This window comes from Sceloporus occidentalis, unplaced genomic scaffold (assembly GCF_023333645.1).
Source record: "Sceloporus occidentalis isolate IW3139 unplaced genomic scaffold, rSceOcc1.0.p SCAF_223, whole genome shotgun sequence".
Lineage (NCBI taxonomy): Eukaryota > Metazoa > Chordata > Lepidosauria > Squamata > Phrynosomatidae > Sceloporus > Sceloporus occidentalis.
Genome location: NW_028317203.1, coordinates 339728 through 355931, shown reverse-complemented (window position 1 = coordinate 355931; position 16204 = coordinate 339728). Strand labels below are relative to the sequence as shown.

At 41.6% G+C, this 16204-nt stretch overlaps 1 protein-coding gene across 1 annotated transcript in view; it reads left to right on the top strand.

The window, feature by feature from the left end:
* The window catches only part of LOC149276951 (liprin-beta-2-like), a 58782-nt gene that overhangs the window by 40666 nt on the left and 1912 nt on the right, over nt 1-16204 (top strand). Inside the window, exons 15-28 of the mRNA XM_089503240.1 lie at nt 760-1100; nt 2209-2259; nt 4399-4440; nt 5228-5382; nt 5709-5731; nt 6873-7011; nt 7356-7484; nt 8091-8241; nt 8819-8930; nt 9019-9107; nt 10229-10351; nt 10448-10573; nt 11215-11403; nt 15489-15656. Coding sequence (XP_089359366.1) covers nt 760-1100; nt 2209-2259; nt 4399-4440; nt 5228-5382; nt 5709-5731; nt 6873-7011; nt 7356-7484; nt 8091-8241; nt 8819-8930; nt 9019-9107; nt 10229-10351; nt 10448-10573; nt 11215-11403; nt 15489-15656 — 1838 coding nt within the window. The remainder of the gene's footprint in view (nt 1-759; nt 1101-2208; nt 2260-4398; nt 4441-5227; nt 5383-5708; nt 5732-6872; nt 7012-7355; nt 7485-8090; nt 8242-8818; nt 8931-9018; nt 9108-10228; nt 10352-10447; nt 10574-11214; nt 11404-15488; nt 15657-16204) is intronic.

Genomic DNA, 16204 nt, shown 5'->3' with positions numbered 1-16204 from the left:
CTCTGCGCTTTCACGTATTCTTCGGGTCCTGATGGGGTTCAAACAGGGTGCGCTGATCCTAGGTGGCGATTTTAACATTCCTCCCGATCCCCGGGTGGACACCACTTCAGGTGCCCCTGGCTTGTCACAGTCCCATCTCAAACACTTCAACTCTATTATCCGACGGCATAAATTAGTAGACTGTTGGAGAGCCTTCCATCCAGAGGGCAGAGACTATACCTAGAGTGGGCGGATGCTTGCAAGGGCTCTAAAAGCTAGACAGCAAAATTCGGACGCCCCGAGGACTGACCTCCCGCCGACATTGCTGACTCCTTTTGTCAGTGTTATCAAACGCTCTATAATCTCCCTGGAGCTAACGCGGATGCCCAGAGGGAGTCTCTCATTAGGGATTACCTGGCGACACGTATTCGCCGCAAACTCTTGTCGGAGCAAATGGGGAACCTTGACTGCGAAATCTCAGGTGACAAAGTTGGTTAAACACTGATATGAAGCTCTTTGCGAAGGTCCTCGCCACTGGACTCCAGGTTGTCTTAGGCTCCTTAATTCACACGGACCAGACTGGCTTCATCTTGGGCAGGGAGGGTCGTGATAGTACCTATAGAGTTCTGAATTCGGTTCATTTGGCCCAGGCGACTGGTCAGAGGCTCCTCCTTCTGTCAACTGACGCAGAAAAGGCATTTGACAGGGTCGCATGGGACTTCATGTTGCAGACCCTGCGGGTCTTCGGCTTTGGTCAATCATGGCTCCTTTGGATTGCAGCCTTGTACTCTGCCCTTTCCGCGCGTATCCGCATCAATGGCGCTCTCACTAAGCCTTTCACCATTCACAATGGCACCCGACAGGGTTGCCCCCTATCCCTGCTCTTATTCGCCGTGACCTTGGAGCCTCTTTTGCAGTCGATCCGCGACAATCGGGATATCCACGGTCTGCTTTGCTCGGGCAGCACACACAAGGTGTCGGCCTACGCTGACGACCTGTTATTCACGGTGACTCAACCCAGGATTTCCCTACCGGGTTATGGGTCGCTCTCCAATTTTAAAACTAATACGGATAAGTCCGAGCTTCTGGACGTCTCGTTGTCCCCTGATGAGGCGCGGTCGGTTAGGGGGTCGTTCGGTTATAGATGGTGTCAAGGTAGCTTGCGATACTTGGGGACCTGGATTCCCAGTGACTTGAAACTGGTTTATCGGGAGAATTTCCCTAGGATCTTGGTGCAGATACGGCTTGAACTGCGACGTTGGTCCCTCCCTCATATCTCTTGGCACGGTAGAGTCAATGTGCTCAAAATGAACGTTCTCCCACGAGTCCTCTACCTTTTTCAGTCACTCCCTGTTTCCATCCCGAGGGAGTTCTTCTCAGAACTTCGATCCCTAATCATCAGGTATGTTTGGCAGGGTAAGAGCCCTAGAATAAGGCACTCTACACTTATTCGGCCGAAGGAGAAGGGGGGGGCTTGCACTCCCGGACTTTCGGGGATATTATTGGGCTACTCGCCTTCTGCGCATGCTCGAATGGCGCTTCGCTCCACCCGCCAAGCTCTGGATCTCCTTGGAACAGGCCACTACGCAGGTCCCTCTGTCATCTTGTGTGGGGATCCGCCCTGGGGCTCTCCATTCCTCCAGGTCAGGGAACCCTTTTGTCCGCGCCACGTTGATGGTATGGCACTTGCGGCGCGTGGGTGGGACTCTCACCTCCTTCCCCTCTCCTCTGACCCCCATTGAGGGTAACCCTGACTTCCCCCCCTGGCATGGAGTGGGGTTTCCTAGACTCATTGGGGTTGCCCCCGCGCACGCTCCTCTCCGCGGTGTGGGGTCAAAACACTATCCTCCCTATCGAACGCAAAATCTCTGGCGCGGAGCTCACTCTGCTAAAACGCTTCCGATATGCTCAACTTACCTGTTATGCGTCATCTATCCTGGACAGACACCACATCTCTAGGGCGTTGACACCCTTTGAAACGCTCGCTAGCCGAGACTCGTTGCTCAGGGGTGGAATCTTCTCGCTCTACCGTCTGTTGATGACAGCAGACCTCTCCTCGCCGCCGAGGTTTGTTGGCTCCTGGGAGGCTGCCCTGGGTGAGACTCTGACCGAACCACAATGGGATGGGGTTTGCGCGTTGGCACATAAATGCTCCATTGCAACCAGCATGCAGGAGACAGCCTACAAACTGTTGGCGATGTGGTATCGGACCCCTGTGACTCTTTCTAGGCTCTTCCCCCGGCAGCAATCCCTCCTGCTGGAGATGCGGCGTGGAACCCGGTACTTATCTACATCTTTGGTGGGGATGCAGCAGTCTCAAACCATTCTGGCAAGGCGTATTTCAAGGCTCAGAGGAAGCGGTGGGTCGGTTGATTCCGCTCTCCCCGTGCCTTGCTCTTCTTCTGCACGGTGGGCCCTCACGGACCCTGGTTAAATCTACGGTGCAACGTCATCTTCTCAATGCGGCCCGTAGCTTAATTCCATTATTCTGGAAACGCACAGAGACCCCTTCTCTGCGCCTTTGGGTATCCCGCGTAGAGGAGATACGAGTAATGGAGGAGCTCATTCATATGTCTAATGATAATGGAAAATGGCTGTCTTATCTGTCGTCCGATTCGCTACGGACTCTTCTTGCACAGCCCTGAAGGCATCCGGTCGCGCATGGCTCGTTCCCACCTACCGTCCAGACTTCGTTGTCTTTCCCCCATAACCTCACCTGATGTGTTTACCATCCCCTCCCCTACCCCCCCCCTTTTTTTTTTTTTTTTTCCCAGCAACGTATTCCGCTGTATCTAGTCCTTTCACCTCCTGAATCGCAGTGCTCCACAAAACATTACACCCTCACTTTATGAGTGTCGGGCTCATTTTGTGTCACATTGTGCCTGTATGTACTGCACCACTCTGTATTAACTTGGACACTAGCGCGCCATGAAGCTTCGCGGCCCCCAACATCCTTACGTTGTGACACTACCTGTACCTATTGATTATGTAACATCGTGGTTGACTGTAGTGTACCGAATTGTAATGTTGTCACACCAGGCGGACCACGGTGCACTGCAGAACGTCACATCCTCCTGTTATGATCACATCTTTGACCTATGTTCGTGTCCAACTTCTGTTACACAATGGCTGTATGTATCATACCGTACTGTATCGTGCTGGATCATCAACTCTGATGTTGCTCTCCCTCTTACCCCTTTTCTTCCTGTACCCTTCTTCGTTTGACATGTTAAAACAATAAACATTGATTTACCTAACATGCGTTCTTCTTTAGAGCGGATGTCAGGGACATTAGACTGTCCCTTTTAATGAAAGGAACATCTTCTCTGGGAAAGATGTTTATCACCAGGTGTCAGGAGATGCTTTGCCTTGAGTCTAAGGAATGATCTTATTATTTTTTTTTTTTTACATATATGGTTTGGATATTTTAATGCATGCTTTTCTAAGAAGTCTGTGGTCGGTTTCTTCCAACGGACTAGCACAAAAAAATATTTTTATATATATATATATATATATATATATATATATATATATATATATATATATATAATATAATATAAACTTGTATATCATTTATTTTTATTTTTGCACGTGTACGAATAACAGGTTCAGTTTGCAGCAGTGTTTTTAGTTCTACACATCCTTGTTACTTTTATTAACATTGAAAAAGTAACATGACTGTTTAGTCATTTAAGGGTATTATTATTTGTGCGATGACTATTTATTGCATGTTGTGGTGATGGTTCATGTTACTGTGTAGTTTGTTAAACCCTCAGCACGTTTTCATGTTGTAATGAAGAGACTGTCTCTGATATTATGTTAATTTCTTCATTTCTGGTGTATTTGGTTAGAAGAACATGTGTTACCAGAAGTTGTAATCATATATATCATTAACTGTATAGGTTCAAAATATATGTGGCTTCAAGATATATGTGCTGTATATAGAGCAAAATAATTATATTGTTGGTCATTTTAGGACCATGGTGTCCATATTTTATTAAATGAATAACTCAAACAGCACTCAAAACTGAGGGTTTTTTTTCTATAGCGAACAGTTATCTGTGATCAGTTGGAAAGATCTTATCACCGTAGCAACCAATTGAATGTTCCTTCTGATTGGACCAATCCATTTAACGGATCTGTAATGAAACAAATGTGGTGTCTTTACAGGTCCTACAACCATTAAAAATGTCAAGATTTTGACGTCAATATCAGAAACTAACCAAATGTACCCCCGTCTCTGGATGTCTTCCTGAGGGAGGGGTTCATTTATGAAAGGTTTTACCTTTTGGTGTTCGTTCGTAACTAAGGGGTTATGTTAATGCTAACAAGTCTCAATGTTGTGTTCTTACTCCGTACTAACAGATTTCTTTTGTACCTTCTTTCTACATGTCTTGAAATTCCCTTCCCTCTCCATAGCATGTTGATGTGGAAAACCCAGAGCCCATAGTAACGCCGGAGGTATATTAATCCGCTGCATATTATTTACGTGTTTCTTGTTCTTTTGTACTTTGTCACACGCTTTGTAAAATACTTACCATGGTACTGGGTACAAGTCTGGTGCTACCCTGACATATATATATAATATAATGATGAGATGTAACAGAAACAGAGGAGGAAAGTTTATTATAGAGGAGGAATGTTAGAACATGTTTTACTTCACTGAAACGGTGGTAGATAAGTGAGATAAGTGGAACAGACTCTTATCAGAAGTCATAGACTCTGAAACGCGGATGGGATGTAAACAAGCATAAGAAATGCATAAAGCTGTTCTGAATCTCAGACAGACCACAGACGGATTAAGGTCTGAGTACTCTTGCATCAGGAAAAACAGGCAGACTGAATGTTCTGACTGGGTCTTAACTGCTGTCGAATTCAGTGTTTCGATGTTACTATCCAAGTAGCCAATGCCACCCTCAACATGTAATGAACCCATCGAATGCTCCCAGGCTTAGTAGAGTAACCGACCAAGCACTTGGTGCTGAAACAGGTCGTTTGAGCTTGTATCATGGGCAATGATAATTCTAGAATAGAATTCTTGTTTCTTCCATGACAAATACACCTTGTACAGTTCTTCTTAAATTTGGAGATATGAAGGGCAATGAGAAGTCATAGTTTGGTGCATGTAATTAATATATACCTGCATTCTACGCTATTGAACAGCGCATGAAAAATTAGTAATTAACTTAGTTTTTCTTATCTACAAAGTATCAGCACCCTTTGCAAATGATCTCATTTTTTTTGTCAGAATAAACCTCATATAGAGGACCCCAGATACCAGACTTTACCTGGAAAGCTTTCCTGGTCTGTTCACAATGGGGCACATGAAGCCAACCAGAAACTCAACTCCCAGAATCTCCTGCATGTCGGGAGTGAAACCAACGGGATCCGGAACTTATGTAAGTCTACCTGCCCGTCTTTGAAATTGTAAAATACGGTAACAGTGAGATGCGCATATGAGGTAGTTTATAACAGGTATGATGTCGTGCCCATATCAGCTCGTATGATCATAGCAATAATCTCCTTGTATGCGGTTCTTTTTGATACTTGAGAAATGTGACCTAATTCTGTTTTTTCTTTTCTCACTTTTTTTTTTTCTATTTTTTTTTTATTGTATTAATTTTATTTCACATGCCTTCCATCTTTCTATCTTTTTTAAATAATTTTCCTTCCCATCACTCTTTTTCTTCTTCTTTCCTTTTTCTTGTGGTATTTGAAGATTTTTCAAGGAGTGCCAGTGCCCCCGTTATAGGTATCGTACCTGTGACCGCTAACCCAGCATGCGTAACTCACCATAACCTCATAGTGTGGAATGTCTCGGACATATCTTGGAATTGTGTTATATGTCCTTTACTTTTGTATTCACAATAAGTGGATTCATACTCTGTGCAAAATGTAACTTTAAAAAAGTATGAATCCATAAAACTGAATCTTTGAGATGCTTTAGTTGTTGTGCAAACTAACAGTGTTAAAGGTTACAAACTAAATGATCTGATCCAAATATATATATATATATATATATATATATATGCCATGTTTATAATTAATCCTGGAAATGCCGTTAAACTAAAAACCCTAAAGAGGATGTTTTATCGTTTATACGCGGAGGTATTTCTAATTTTCTTAGATTCTCAGCTTTTTTAAGGTCTCCTTTAGCTATAACTATAATGGTTAGTAAAAATTATTTGGTAACGTTCAACTCACCTGCGAACTCATAGTTCAGTGAACGTACCCAAAATGTTAGAGTGCTATGATTATGGCGGGGGGATGTTGGATAACGTATGTTCTTCCTTTAAGGAAAATCCTATTGCGATTTGTTGATTATTGTCAGAGCCAAAATATCTGGCCAGCGTTTTTCTTTTGCGCAAGTAAAATAATGAATTTCATGTTTTTAATAATGTCTGCAGAAGGGACTTCAGTGTCCTAAAAGCTTTTGTAAAATACCATATTCTTAGTATTTGTGTTTTTGTTTTTTATACACTTTTATGATTTTGTTATAAAAGTACCTTGGATTTTGCGTACTAAGCAACAATATGGTGCCCCTTCCTAAAACTCCAAGAATATGAGATGTCACATATAGATGCATATACAATCTGCTTATGGAACGCTACATCTCTGCACCCTCTAAAGATGTGAATAGCTTAACAGCACCAGCTCAGTCGAAAGTGTACATACCCCCACCTGACATTTGGGTCTATTTTGGGCCATTTTTGGTCTTTTTTCTTCAGACCTCGGCTTGGCCTTCCATTTTTTCCTAATGAGTTTCCTTTAAGAGGAATAAATCATTGGCAGTTTCTGCAAGTCGCTGTAAATACAAGTTATAATGCAGTTAATGCATAATATCTCCAGAGCCCTACACTGTGAATGTTAAAACACCCTTCTGTCTCTTTCAGGTGAAACTGAGAAGAATCTGGAAATGACATTCAGTTCGAATGAATATTCTCAGTCATCCGGGACAGAGTCCAGTCCGCAATCTCCCGTGTCCCCTGAAGGCAAGAAAAGTCCGAAAGGCATTAAAAAGTTTTGGGGGAAGTAAGTGTGATTTAACAAACCTAAAAACACCGACATTTTTGTTTCCTGTTCGGGATAATGTAATAACGGAGGACAAATCAAGTTAAACACTTGCTCGCCAATGTATAGCTTCATATAGGATTCTAATGCCCAAAATATTTTTTACAGCCAAAGACAGCAGCATAAAAATTGAGATTAACAAGTAATAAAAAAAAGTGTTTCTTAGAAAAAGTTATAGTTCATTGATAGGTTACGATACATATTTAGCTGCCCCCTCACTCTCTCTCTCTCTGGCGTGACTATATATGATGGATCTTGAATGCATTGGGTATCTTATATCTCATTATCTAAATGTTTTTGCTCAGGATCCGGAGAACCCCATCTGGAAACTTTAATACAGACGATCTTGGATTGTCAGAATTTAAAAGAGGAGGCCTACGAGCAACCGCCGGACCAAGACTTTCTAGAACGAAGGATCCCAGGAGTAAAAATTGGTATTGGATTTTTTACCATGTGATTTTAATGCGGGTTTCAAAATTCTTGGAGTTACTTGCTGTTACTGTTAGTGCCGGAGGGATTCTCCAAATAGATCTAGAATTGCTATTAATTCCTAGTTGACAAAGGGGATAAGAGTATGTTTCGGTCATATGCATGCCAGAGCTTTACATTGTATTCTAATAAATATCATGACAGTATGGTGACGGCTATAAAGAAATGTCCGTGTTTCAGTACGATGGATCCGGTAAATCAATTCCGTCTATTATTCCCCACCTGGATATAAGCATTAGAGAGCTTAGAGTTCAATGCTCAGCAGACTGTTACCTTCAATTCCCATTTATAAATGTTTCAACCATAATGACATCTTTAGTCGAAGTTGATACCTTTTTATTGGGTTAATGTGGAAAAAAGATGTAAAGTTACAAAAGATTCTGGGACATTAAAGACCTCTTCAGAAAGTTATATCCATTTTCCTTAACTATAATGACTAAGTGCAACTTTGTGAGGGAACGCTTAGTACATCCGGTACAGAATGTGAATCATCTTGAATTACATTTTATTTAAAAAGCAAATGGACTGATCATTGTTGTTTTTGTCTCTAGCGATTATAACGCCCCCTTTGCGCAGTGGGGCAACGAGCAGGTCTGTAATTGGTTAGAAGACCTAGGCTTGGGGCAATATGTCATGTTCGCCAGACAGTGGGTGAACTCCGGCCATACGCTTCTAACTGCCACACCTCAAGCCCTGGAAAAGGTGAGAAATTATTATATATATATATATATATATATATATATATATATATATATATATATATATATATATATATATATATATATATATAAACAATACAATTACAATGCTAAAGGTTTTTGGGTTGGCTATTAACGTGGTTTGGTGGAATAACCGATAACATGTCTGGTTCGGTGGCACAAAGTAGAATGTGGCTCTAAACCACAATGTGTTCGTAAACTTTTCAATTATGGTACTTTTACCTGCTTTCCCACATGAGAGGCCCGTATAGAAGTATGGATTGGCTGCTTTTGGATTCTAGTAATCGGTGTACAGAAAGTTGCCCAGATAGGAGTCCACCCCAGCAGTCAGAGACTAAAGGCGGCCAACCCATGGCCGTGATATCTTAATAGCGCGTATTCACCAAGCCTGATCACCATCCACGTTATTGGCTTGTAAGATAATGTAGATGAAAACCCAAGTGTAGCCACCATTGGACAGAGGCAGATGCCACAGAATATATTTATAAAATTACCTAAGATTTCAGGTTTAGGGAGTCCATTTGATGTTGTCTTACGCACTAAATCTATCTTCTTTTTAGGAACTGGGGATAAAACACCCACTGCATCGGAAGAAGCTTCAGCTTGCCATTAGCGCCTTAAACTCCAAAAAAGAGGAGAAATCGGCACAACTAGATCATATGTGGGTGACGCGTAAGTATAATATTTCCTCGCTTCTTTCAAAATATCCGCATGTTTTTAATTCTGAGTCTGAGCATTTCCTCGTTTTTGTTTTTGGCAGGATGGCTAGACGATATCGGTTTGCCTCAGTACAAAGATCAGTTTCACGAATCGCGGGTCGATGGGAAAGTGCTTCAATACATAACTGTGGTATGAGCCAACGCATCCGTTTTACTTTTGCCCAAAGCTACCGGTTATTCTTTACTGTGGTCCATGTACTTCACAGGCTTTATTTGTTAAACCCATGATGGTTTTTAGATGCTCCCCTAAAATTAAAGCCTAGACCTTTGATAGAATGTCTACTAATTACATTAAAGAAAGCTTACAGGCCACACATCAGTTCTATATGATTGGTTAAACTGGTGGAAATGTGACAATAAAGCAGGCCTGTAGGTGGCTGTTGGCTAAAATATAGAGATTGGTCAACCTGGGTATCGACAAAGTGACCCAATAGCTATCCTGAACTTGGTAATTGAGGTCTACAAAGTCCATGGCTGGTGAAGCCCGCTGTTGATGGTATTCTGTCACGCAGCATCAACTCTAAACCAGGACATTTAAAAAACATCACGATGTTTGTAGGAGAAACGTGATCCTTTCCTTCGGCATGTTTTGCTCCGGAGGGACAGGTGTAGGGCTTTGGCAAGTACGGATCTCTGCGCTGGAGAAGAGGAAGGAAAGGCTTAGAGCCACCGAGCTAAAACTGGGATGTGATAATCCAATAAACTAGCCTGAGACAGATGAGAAAATATAGCAAGGAAAAGAGAATGTTTCACGCGGTGCTGTTGGATAATTAACTGGGGCAATTTTCATTAAAAAAAAAAAAAAAGTGTTTTACACAGAAGTATCTGCAGAGCACAGTCGGGATGGAGCTACCTTCATTGACTGTTCCTTTAATTATTTAATTATTACCCACAGCAGATGACTTCATAATGTCTGTATATATAAGCATAGATTTTAAACCGGAGATTAGAACAATTTGGCCCAGCTTTTGTGCCATAAAGACTCGAGCTCTGCTTTGTCCGTTCGTATTGTCTTAGAATCGCGATAGCCATATGCATATCGTGTGCATGTATAAATTCCCTTACTATATTAGCCTCTACCCATTCTTGCTGGGAAGCTGTTCCACCTATCTACAACCCTCTCAGTGTTTATTTGTGTAAAGCCAGCATGTGTGCTTTAGAGTATGCTGTGTATAAAATACCCAAAACGATCGCTATAAATACTATAGATCAATGTTATCTGTTAACATCAAATCTATTTCTGTTTTTAAGAATGATCTCCTGTTTCTGAAAGTGACCAGTCAGCTGCACCATCTCAGTATTAAATGTGCCATCCACGTCTTACACGCTAACAAGTTTAATCCAAACTGCCTGCGCAGACGGCCGGCTGATGAGGTATCGTACCTGGTATTCTATTTCTAGTGAAATGATGGAGATCATATATAAGGATGGGGTGAAAAGTATTAATCGCGTTGTGGTTCCTATTCGCAGAATGGCATCTCCCCTTCTGAAGTGGTCCAGTGGTCTAATCACAGAGTTATGGAGTGGCTGAGATCCGTGGATCTGGCAGAATATGCACCGAACCTCCGCGGGAGTGGTGTTCATGGGGGTCTTATTGTAAGATATTGTCCAATTCTTGCTTGTATTTTAAATCTATATGACATATATAACAAATAACATACGGTTCAAGCAGTCTTTCTCATTTGATATTTGCCAGTTTTAACCAATTCAAGATTATTAATCACAATAGTTTGTTAATAAAGGGACGCTCCAGCCATAGCTGAGAAGTCCCTTAAATTCCAATTGTGTCTCTTTTGCAAATGCATGGGGTGACTCTGCAGGACCCTCGTACGCATTTACCTACCCCACAACTATTTTCCTGCAGGAGATGTTTTCGGATGAACACCCCGTTACATACGATTTTATTTAAATTATTTTTATTTAATTTATTGGAAATAAATTTTATTTCACTACCTGTCTTTGGTGCCGGCACCTGCCAATTGTATCAATTTCTGTATTAAAATCTTCAGGGTATCTGGGAACAGCTCCAATCCGGTGGTATTTAACAGCCTTTTTTTTTTTTTTTTCCTTTCTTCTCTTTCCTCTGTAACCGCTATACCCACTCCTGGCAGGGGCAGGGGCACACGCTTTATATATCACAGCAAAATGTAGCCACTAGAGGGCGCAACAGGCAGATGTGTTCCGAAAGAGAGAGAAATCCCTAAAATGATACTTATGCCTATATTTTGTCTCTTTAGATGCTTGAACCTCGATTTAACTCCGACACGCTAGCCATGCTTTTAAACATTCCGCCTCAAAAAACTCTGCTGAGGAGACACCTCGCGACAAACTTTAACTTGTTGATAGGACCAGAAGCTCAACAGGAGAAAAGAGAAATTATGGATTCCACAACCTACACACCTCTGTCTACTACTGCCAAAGTCCGGGTATGTGTCTGATCCCATTCTGGGAGATAATCTTCCAATATCATAACATTTTCTTCTGTCTGGGCGCCTTGTGCACCTGAGAACATGATATAAATAATTTGTTCTATATAGTCCTATATATTTTTTTTGAATGTACTGTTTTTATATTGGTGCCAAAAATTATCGGTAGATGGATGATTATGTGGGTTAAATTCCAAACTGTAGTGGGTGAAGGGGCTCAGCTGGATCACTGGTTTTAAACTGATCTATAAGGAACCATGTTCAAATTAAAATTCTCCAGTCTTAGCAACGAAGACTAAGACCAAACATTGAATAGCGTAAGTTCACTATGGGCTGTAAATCACTCAATGAACCTTCTCGAAACCCTTGGAATTCGGAGGGTGGGAGACATCCGGCGCGTTTCACCTAATCTCCACATATTGTCAATATATCAGCAACTCCACATCAGCCACTAGGCAACATAAAGCCCAACTCATAATGCTAATGGTAACATAGTAACATAGTTCATAAGGTTGAAAAAAGACCAAAGTCCATCAAGTTCAACCTATATACATATTGTGTCCCTACTGTGTTGATCCAGAGGAAGGCAAAAAACCCTTATGAAGCAGATGCCAATTGCCCCATACCAGGGGGAAAATTCCTTCCCGACTCCAAATATGGCAATCAGAATAAATCCCTGGATCAACGTTCTGTCCCTATTAATCTAATATCCATAACTTGTAATATTATTGCTTTCAAGAAACACGTCCAGGCTCCTTTTGAACTCTTTTATTGAGTTTACCATCACCACTTCCTCTGGCAGAGAGTTCCATAATCTCACCGCTCTTACTGTAAAGAACCCCCGTCTGTGCTGGTGTAGAAACCTTCTTTCCTCCAGCCGTAGAGGATGTCCCCTTGTTATAGATACAGTCCTGGGTATAAATAGGTCCTGGGAGTGATCTCTGTACTGTCCCCTTATATATTTATACATAGTTATTAAGTCCCCCCTAAGCCGTCTTTTTTCCAAACTAAATAACCCCAATTCTGATAATCTTTCTGGGTACTGTAGTCCTCCCATTCCCCTTATTACTCTGGTTGCCCGTCTTTGAACCCTCTCCAGCTCCACTATATCTTTCTTGTACACTGGTGCCCAGTACTGTACACAGTATTCCATGTGTGGTCTGACTAGTGACTTGTACAGGGGTAGAATTATTTCCTTGTCGTGGGCATCTATGCCCCTTTTGATGCACCCCATGATTTTATTTGCCTTAGCAGCAGCTGCCTGACACTGGTCGCTACAGGTAAATTTACTGTTAACTAAAACTCCTAAGTCCTTTTCCATGTCAGTCGTCCCCAGTGTTTTCCCATTTAATACATATTCCCAGCCTGGATTTTTCTTCCCCATGTGCATAACCTTACATTTATCTGTGTTGAACCTCATCTGCCACATCCCAGCCCAAGCCTCCAACCTATGCAGATCCATTTGTAATCGTGCGCTGTCCTCTATTGTGTTAACCACGTTACAGAGCTTAGTATCGTCTGCAAAGATTGATACTTTACTATGCAATCCCTCTACAAGGTCATTAATAAATATATTAAAAAGAATAGGACCCAAAACTGACCCCTGTGGTACCCCACTAGCAACAGTCACCCACTCAGAGTATGTACCATTAATAACCACCCTCTGTTTCCTATCACTGAGCCAGTTACTTACCCACATACACACATTCTCCCCCAGCCCAAGCATTCTCATTTTATGTACGAGCCTTTTATGTGGCACCGTATCAAATGCTTTGGAAAAATCAAGATATACGACATCCAGCGATTCACCCCGATCCAGTCTTGAGCTCACCTCCTCATAAAAGCTGATCAGGTTAGTTTGACAGGACCGATCCCTTGTAAACCCATGCTGATATGGAGTCATACACTTATTTTCATTGAGATACTCCAAAATAGCATCTCTTAGGAAACCCTCAAACAGTTTACACACAACAGAAGTTAAACTAACAGGCCTATAATTCCCCGGGTCACTTTTTGTCCCCTTTTTGAATATTGGCACAACATTTGCTATGCGCCAGTCCTGGGGAACAGACCCTGTCACTATAGAGTCCTTGAATATTAGAAATAGGGGTCTGTCTATTACATTACTTAACTCCCTTAGAACGCGGGGGTGAATGCCATCTGGACCTGGTGATTTGTCTATTTTGATTTTTTTTAGGCGGCACTGCACTTCTTCCTGCGTTAGACAGGCGACATGTACTGGGGCATTTATCTCATCCTGCTGTATATTACCTGGCATTTCATTTTCCTCTGTGAATACAGCAGAGAAGAATATATTTAATAGATTAGCTTTTTCCTGATCCCCGTCTATAACTTCTCCCTCATTACTTTTTAAGGGGCCAACGCTTTCATTGTTAACCTTTTTACTATTTATATAGTTAAAGAACATTTTGGGGTTTGTTTTACTCTCTTTGGCAATGAGTCTTTCTGTCTCCAATTTTGCTGCTTTTATCTGATTTTTACATATTTTATTTTTTTCCCGATAGCTTTTTAGTGCTTCCTCACTGCCTTCCTGTTTTAGTAGCTTAAATGCCTTTTTTTGCCATTTATTGCCCCCTTTACATTTTTATTTATCCACATTGGTTTTCTCTTGTTCCTGACTCTTTTATTCCCATACGGTATGTACCTTTCACAGTGAGAATTTAAGATATTCTTAAAAATCTCCCATTGAGCGTCTGTACTCTTGTTTTTGAGGACATTTTCCCAATTTACAGTGTTAAGGGCTTCTCTTAGTTGATCAAACTTTGCCCTCCTAAAGTGCATAGTTCTTGTGGCTCCTCTAAGAGTTCCCTTATTGAAGGACAAGTTATAATGCATCATATTGTGATCACTATTTCCTAGATGTCCCCTGACCTGCACATTAGTTACTCTGTCAGGTCTGTTGGTTAATATTAAGTCCAGTAGGGCGCCCCCTCTGGTCGGGTCCTGTACCATTTGGGACAGATAATTATCCTTACTTATAGTCAGAAACCGGTTTCCTTTATGAGATTCACAGGTCTCGGTTTCCCAGTTTATGTCGGGATAGTTAAAGTCCCCCATAATAACCACCTCATTGTGATTAGCTGCCTTGTTTATTTGCTTTAATAATTGATCTTCTGCTGCTTCCATTATATTTGGTGGCTTATAGCAAACCCCGATCAGTATTTTATTATTTTTCTTTCCATATATTTCTACCCATAATGACTCCACATTATCATTTCCCTCACATATATTCTCCCGCAGTGTGGCCTTTAGGCTGGACTTTACATAAAGGCAAACTCCTCCCCCTTTTCGTTTTTTCCGATCCTTCCTGAATAGACTATACCCCTGTATGTTAACCGCCCAGTCATAGCTATCATCCAACCATGTCTCTGTTATACCCACTATGTCATAATTTTCTTCAGACATTATTAACTCCAGTTCGTCAGTTTTATTGGTCAGACTTCTGGCATTAGTAAGCATACAATTTAGAGGTGTATGGTTTTTTTCCCTATGAAGCCTATCCCTATTAACTATTATAACCCCTCCCTCTGCTCCACCCCCAGGTACATTTATAAGCCCCAGCTCTCTATCTACACTATCTTCCCCTTCTATATTGTAGTTTCCCTCCCCCCCTTTCCCTAGTTTAAACACTCCTCCACCCTTCTGACCATCTTCTCCCCAAGCACAGCTGCACCCTCCCCATTGAGGTGCAGCCCGTCCCTACCGTAGAGCCTGTATCCGACAGAGAAGTCGGCCCAGTTCTCCATGAACCCAAACCCCTCCTTCCTACACCAGCTTCTGAGCCACTTGTTTAGCTCCCTAATCTCCCGCTGCCTCTCTGGTGTGGCACGTGGTACAGGTAATATTTCAGAAAATACTACCTTGGAGGTCCTTGCCTTAAGCTTGCTACCTAAGTCCCTGATCCCTACGCACATCATAATAGAACACAGGTTGTAAAACCGTATACTTCGCTTTAAGCTAATGTGAAGTCTTTTGGGGAGATTTGTTACAAATATTACAGATGTACCATATCCTTGACTCCTGAATCCACCCTTCTAATTGCAAGCTTGTTGTTGACCTTTCAGCCAAAGAAACTTGGACTCTCCAATTTTGGCCACCTTCGTAAGAAGAAGTCTGATGACTCCACCGACTACATTTGCCCCGTGGACTCAAGTAACGGTGCTCAGAAATGCTACGGAGATTTCAAATCCTCAAGCAATGTTCCCACCAAAGAGATGGACAAACTGGACCAGGTGGGCAGACTAATTTGAAGGCATCTGCATCCGACATCCCTGTCCATTGTCATCAGCCTCCACCAATGCTTGCAAATAACCATGCATCTCCATATAACTCTTCTTACCTGCATCAACAGCATGTCGTCATCAAAGACTTTAATTTATATAGAGATATTTTTATTAAATGATTATTAAAAGCAAAAAAACGGGATCGGTTTTTGTATTTTTATTATTATTTTTTAACCAAAAAAGAAGCATGTCTGTACTGCAGCTGCCTGAACTTATTGATCCATAGACGCTATACAGAAAATAAATCTATATTTTAGGAACTGAATATACTTTTTAAATTAACCCTGTGTATTTATTTATACGTCTAGGATTAATAATTGTATAAATATTGCTGCTTTTGTGTATTTTATTGCATGTGGAATAGACAGTGAGTGAATTGCGGACTGAGAAAGATCTGTATGGATAATGTTACATGTAAACGGCGCAAAAAAGATATATATCTTTTATAGAGTTAATTTAAAACACAATAAATGGAAATCACTAAAAGAAAAACCTTG